The sequence below is a fragment of the Pterocles gutturalis genome, unplaced genomic scaffold, assembly GCF_000699245.1.
Source record: "Pterocles gutturalis isolate BGI_N339 unplaced genomic scaffold, ASM69924v1 scaffold18048, whole genome shotgun sequence".
Classification (NCBI taxonomy): Eukaryota; Metazoa; Chordata; class Aves; order Pterocliformes; family Pteroclidae; genus Pterocles; species Pterocles gutturalis.
Window position 1 is genome coordinate 83,026 of NW_010123482.1, and position 6,261 is coordinate 89,286.

At 34.7% G+C, this 6,261-nt stretch overlaps 1 protein-coding gene across 1 annotated transcript in view; it reads left to right on the forward strand.

Moving 5' to 3' along the window:
• Positions 1-5,394, forward strand: part of LOC104465039 (gamma-sarcoglycan-like) — a gene marked incomplete at its 3' end in the record, with an annotated part of 48,315 nt that extends 42,921 nt beyond the window's left edge. Inside the window, exons 3-4 of the mRNA XM_010077931.1 lie at positions 2,007-2,108; positions 5,307-5,394. Coding sequence (XP_010076233.1) covers positions 2,007-2,108; positions 5,307-5,394 — 190 coding nt within the window. The remainder of the gene's footprint in view (positions 1-2,006; positions 2,109-5,306) is intronic.
• Positions 5,395-6,261: the final 867 nt, after the last annotated feature.

Genomic DNA, 6,261 nt, shown 5'->3' on the forward strand with positions numbered 1-6,261 from the left:
TGTGCTCAGTAAATTGCATAATCTTTTTCAACATCAATTACAGGGGTTTTTTTGTCTCTACTAAAAATTTCTTCCTGGCAAAGCCAAAGGCAGGATAGAGATTGCCACCCAGGAGTTTTGTTAATTTTCCCCAATCTGCTTCAGAGCAAGAATTAATTGCTACTTCTTCCTCTGCCTTCTTAAATTTCTGATTTGTCAATGTGATATTTATACTTACTGCATAATATACTTTTTATTTGGTTCCTTATATTCCAGGAAAAATATGCAAACTGTGTTTAAACCTGTTTGTTAATATAATTTACTTTCACCTGATGAGTAAAGGCTTGAGATGAGAGCAATAACAAGATCCTAAATTTAGTTAATTGAGAGCCATTTGTTAGTGCCATTTCTTAAGAATATCCTGACATTTCATGTCATATTTTTCAAAAGTGTTTGCCTTAAAACCTGTGTGTTTTTATGGTGTTCAAGTGATCTCTGTTATGTGTTGCAAGTAATAAAAAACTGTCCATAGTCTTCACTAGAAAAACATATTTACGTGTAGATGTGGTGCTTAGGGACATGGTTTAGTGAGTTAGGTGGTGTTGGGTTGGACTTGATGATCCTTGAGGTCTTTCCAACCTTAATGATTCTGTGATTCTATGATATTTCTAAATCACTCAGTGCTGCCTAGGAATTGTGATTATGCAAGCCATAGGAGGCTCATCGTAGTAATGATTTTAGTTTTGCCTCATGAGATGTATCAGTATATACTAGGTACTTCTTAAAAGCTTTGCAATGGTCTAGAATTCAGAAATTGTATCTACTTCCACTGAGAAAAGTCAGTACATTATGTTTTCAAAGAAGTAAAATATTTTACACTGAAGAACAGATTCCATAAGTAGCTATTCTAAAAGCCTCTTTCCTGAAATAAATCCTTGCTGAGGAGGAATTGCAGTTGTACTCTCCAGTGGAGTGAACTGCTGACATGAATATTTCTCACCTTACAGAATTTAAGCAAAGCTTGTTTCTCTCTTTGTCTCTCTGCAAGCCTGTTAAAATAGCTACAGTTTTTCGCTGAAGGCCAGTTAGACATGTTATTTAGCATTACATATATATATAATATATAAACTCTCAGTGGGAACATGCCATATTTGAAAATAATTACAGTCTCCTAAAGTTACAACTTTTTTCAATGGTAGGCATAATTCATTCAATGAACAGGTTATTGATGTATGATCAGTAGCCTATCATGTATCTCTTCTTCGCTGCTTGCATGAAAAAGAACCTGAAAAATATTTGGAGGATATACTTTTTGGATTTGTTGTTTATTATTTAGTCCTCTCACCTACTCCTTGTAGTTTGAGGTAGTTGAGATACAGGCTAAAATTGGGAGAGAGTGATTAAGAAAAAGGAAGGTACAAAAACTGACAAGCAGGTGACAGAGAGAAAATAAGATGATAGTGAGAGATGGAGACTTGACCTATATAATTGGGGGAGAAAAAAAATAAATCAAGGATTGAAAAATTAATTAAAAAGAAAGGAGAAATTACTGAAAATTTCAACAAATAAAATCCTTCTTTGTCTCTTTAATAGTCTTAGAAGTATTACAGTCTTTGTAAAATACATTGTTGATAGAATAAAGCGTGAGATGTTAACATAAGGTTTGTTTTATGTGAGTACTTGTGTAAAGGTTTATTGTTCATGAGATTTTTAGAAGGCAAGTACAAAGGCCATTTCAGCACTACCAATACAAATGCACTTCTTTTTAAGTTAATGACTGTAATATTGTGGCTTTTTCCTCAAAAAAAAAAATCCCAACTTTAATAACTTTCTTGAAAGCTACAGTTTCTTAAAGAATACTCCTGGAACAAATGAGGAATTCTCTAAATTTTCAATGCATTACTATGGGTATCTTTATCAATAGACTGGAGGCAGGCAGATCTGGAAATTTTCAGTTTATGAAACTACAAAAAAATAAACACAGCAACAATAATAAAGCATGCATAATTCTTGCATCTTCTCCTCAGACTGGAATGGGACACCTGCGTGTTACAAAAGAAGGCCTTCGTCTGGAAGGGGAATCAGAATTCTTATTCCCTCTTTATGCCAAAGAAATCCATTCTCGAGTGGTAAGCAGATAATCTTTCAGCAATGCTAAAATAAAATTAATGCACTTATGAACAGTTGAATTTAGGCAAAGTCCAGGCATCTCTCATGGAAATATATGTGTGTGTGTGTGTGTGCGTGGGTGTGTATGTATATGTGTGTGTATATGTTGCATACTTTAGAAGCATAATCATTAGGTCAATTTTCTGATGCTGCAGCAGAATTAACATTTTTCTCTTAGGCATATGATAAGAAATAGCTCAAAAGGAGTTATAAAGGTCATTGTAAATAAGCAATGGTAATATTTTAAGAGTGTGTAGAAAGTTGTCCATTATTTTTCCTGAGCTTATTTTTTAATGCAGGCTTCCCTATGAAACTGCTTTTTTTTGTTTATTGATCCATTACAGAGTAGTTTAAATATCTCTAAAACTAATGGGTCTTATTGGGAAAGTTACAGTTTCTCTAATAAATTCAGTTTTTGCCACTTCTAGGACGGTATTAAATGCATGATATCTTTATATATTTAGGTATATAAAATCTACAAGATTAAATGGGGAGTTTTAAGATTAAATCTTGTTTACATAGACAGAAGATTGTATTATTATTATTATTAAGGTAAAAAAACGAATAACTTAGTCAAAGAAAATATTTATCAAACAGTTTAAAATGGCACTGAGAATTGGTATGGTATGAAAGATTTTTATTGCAGTACTAGGTTTAGAGAATGAATTAGAATTTGAATTGGTTTTTAATTAGCCAGGTGAACTCTGAAACTTATTCTGGCGAACTTTTTTACAGCAAGATCTGTTTCTGGCCAACAAAAGGAATATTTTTCAGAACTATTGTGTGTAGTCTAAACTCTCATAAAATAAAGCCATATTTTATGAACAGTGTCATTAACCGATGGAATGTTTCGTTTAAATGAACTACTATTCAATGAGAGTAAAAGCTGAATATAGGTCTTTCATTACTTCAAACATGTAATCATTCTCACCAAGTCATCAGAAGAAATAAGAGAGCTATGAGACTTTTCTGGAACTAGGGAACAAGTTAGTGTTTGTTTCACTATAGCAAGAGGAAATGTAAATTAATTTATCAGAAAACATGGTTGATATAGGATTTAGGATGAGGTTGTTAAAATGCTCAGTTAGTGAAATTAAAGCAATGCCAACATATTTTACGTGTAAAGCCTCTCTTTTTCTCTCCTTCTGCAACAAGTATTTCCAGTAACAGGAACAGCTCTTACTTAGACAGTGAAATTCCATTCCTAAATCTGTATTTCCATTTTGTTTCTTCTGCGGTATTCTTTTCTGCCTCTTAGGCAGAGTGAGAACTATTTATGTCCTTAAATGAGTGTTGCTTGAGATTATTTATCCAATAAATACTGTAACTTTTTAAGACCAGCATAGCTAATACTTAAAAACGCCTTCTGCCCCCAAAAATTGTTAAGCTACCATTCGTGCTCTTTTAATATTCCTTCCAGCTCTTAATACATTTAGTACCATATAGGAAGAAAGAGGTGTGGCAGCATCTAATGTAAGCTTAGCTGTCTAATGACTCATCGAGATCATTAGTAGCATGCATTAATTGGAGCCTTCAGGCTACTGCATTTCTCTGCCCCTGATGAACTGATAATTCATCAGAAGTTTTTTGTTTGTTTGTTTGCTTGCTTGCTTTTTAAAGTATTTGAACTCCGGAGTTAATTGCCTGTATCTTGATCTCCTGAGTGCCATCTATATATTCATTCTCATAAAGTTGCTTATTTGTTATTATTTGTTTTTCTAAGTTTGTCTCTTTGAGAATTGGGCCGCTCAGCTATCATAGCAGCTTTCTCCCTTGCCTTAATAGTGTTCTTGCAATCTCCTAACAGCTTTTCTCATCTAATGAGATTTCCAAAGTGCTAAGAAAATATGTAGCAGAAAATCTGCTTGCTGTGCATCATCTCTGGAGCCTATTACAAGTTTATGCTTTCGTTATGAGTCCAGCACAGAGTTGTGGGCAATACCATTGCATTCTAGCTAATACATATTCACAGAAAGATAGAAGATGAGCATTTATAAATATGTTACTAGTTATTAATTAGTCAACAACACTAGACAACAACAGATGTAGAATAGTTTATTCACACTTAAATTTTGTATTATAAATTGCTAACATTTTAGAAATCAACCATCAGCAGTCAAATAAGTGTGACAGAGGTGCCCGGAATTTGATCATTTGGCACATGTACTTAAATGTCATGTATTTTGTTGACCTTCCTTCTCCACTTCATACTAACTTGTTACCACTAAAGTTCATTCTAACACACTTACTTTTTTCCTAAGACCTTTCATTATTTGTGTTAATTCAGTTAGCATTCACTTTTTCCTTATATAAGGAAACCCTGTGTGTTTGGCTGCTTGCCCTGCCTCAGTAGAACATCTCACATACTTACTGTCAGACTGATGCAAGATTGGAAGTCCAGGCCAGTGGTACAGGAGGAAGGGCAAAGCTGGAAAAGAGGTTGAAAAGTGAGGTCTGAGAAGGGTTGACAGGGACTTAAATAAATGATACCAGGCAGGTGTCTTTTCAAGGGCAGTATGCTTTGCTGCAGCCCCTCTTCTTGGACCCTTTCTTTGGGTGAGCTACATCTTTCCTCTTCCCTGAGCCAAGTCTTCTGCTGTCTCCTGCCCCTTATGGTACTCCTCACACTCACTGGAACTCTCCGTGGCCCTGGCAGAGAAGTGAATGAGAGTGGAAGAGGTTTCACGTGTCCATCATCAGCCTTTTATGTGGCTAATTTTCTTTTCCAGTGATTTCAGGCTTAGAGAGAGCATTGAAAGTTGTTGCATGATGTGTTGGCTTTCCTACAACAAACTCAGAGTTAGCCTGTTGTAGCAGGGACATGTGTCACCAGGGGTTTGGCAGTTGTCTCTCAACTACATTCCTCATTCAGCTCAGCACAGAATGGTCCAAACACCATCCTCCTGCTGGTCATATTCTCTTCTGTGCAAGTGTGTAGGTTTCTGGTCTGGTTTAGGTTTTAATATAAAAATACAAGCTTCCTAGTTCCTATTTGACTCTGTCTATGACTTTCTATTTTTCCTTTGGTAGTTTTCCAGACACTAAATTTTGGAACTGAGTGTGATCCCCTTAAACTTTCATGAGAACATGTGTTTCTTTAATTGTTTACAATTTAAATTATGCTACTGAATCTACTTTTTTTTTTCTCCGTACTTCAGGACTCATCACTGCTTCTCCAGTCTACTCACAATGTGACTGTGAATGCTCGCAATTCAAATGGGGAAGTCACAGGCAGACTAAATGTGGGTAAGTCTAAATGATTTTTCCTTGTTCACTGTTTTGTAAACATTTTAATTAATGTTTGCAAGGAGCTTGGAGGATATAAAGCACTAAACACATGATTATTTCTTACTGTTATGACCATATTTGAATAGTCCAGCTGCCTCTCAATATGTATCAACAGTATATTTTCAATTTCTCAGTTAACCATTAATTCTGTAAATACTGAAGCACTTTTCATCACAGAGTTGTGCAGGAGAGGTCACTGCAGAAGTTACTCTTTTTCTTGTGTAATTATCTATTGACAGTTGCAAATAATTTTCTCAGAAAATGCAACAGGAGAACATGGCTAGAGAGGTTCCGAGTTCCTAGTATTTCCTAGTGTTCCAGAGACTAATATATTTAAGCAGATATCCTAAAAAACTCTGTCAGTTCACAATGCTGAAATGTATATATTTTGCTATATCTGGTCACATTAAGATACCAATGTTTACCGAGTGAAATCAATAGATCTAGATAGATGTAAATGTTAGACCTTGGCAGCAAGAATAAGTAGGCCTTATTCTTTAAATGATATTTTTAAGGCAAGAATGACAACAGTATGTGTCAGATACAACAGAATTTTTCTTAATATTGTTATTTTTTGGCCTTTACTTTGACTTAGAAGAAAAATGTAACAATTTATTAATTTGTATCTTCTAAAATCCTCATGCACCAAAGCATAAATTCCTACTTATTTATAACTGTAAGATTGACCTGATGTGCTTAAGTAGTTTACTAGATTGGGACCCAGATGAGCATTGATGAGCAACTCTTCCATGCTGATGAGACTGTGTAACTTCTGTGACAATTCCTGTTTGAAGAGTTTTTGTATTGATTCATTGAATATTTTGC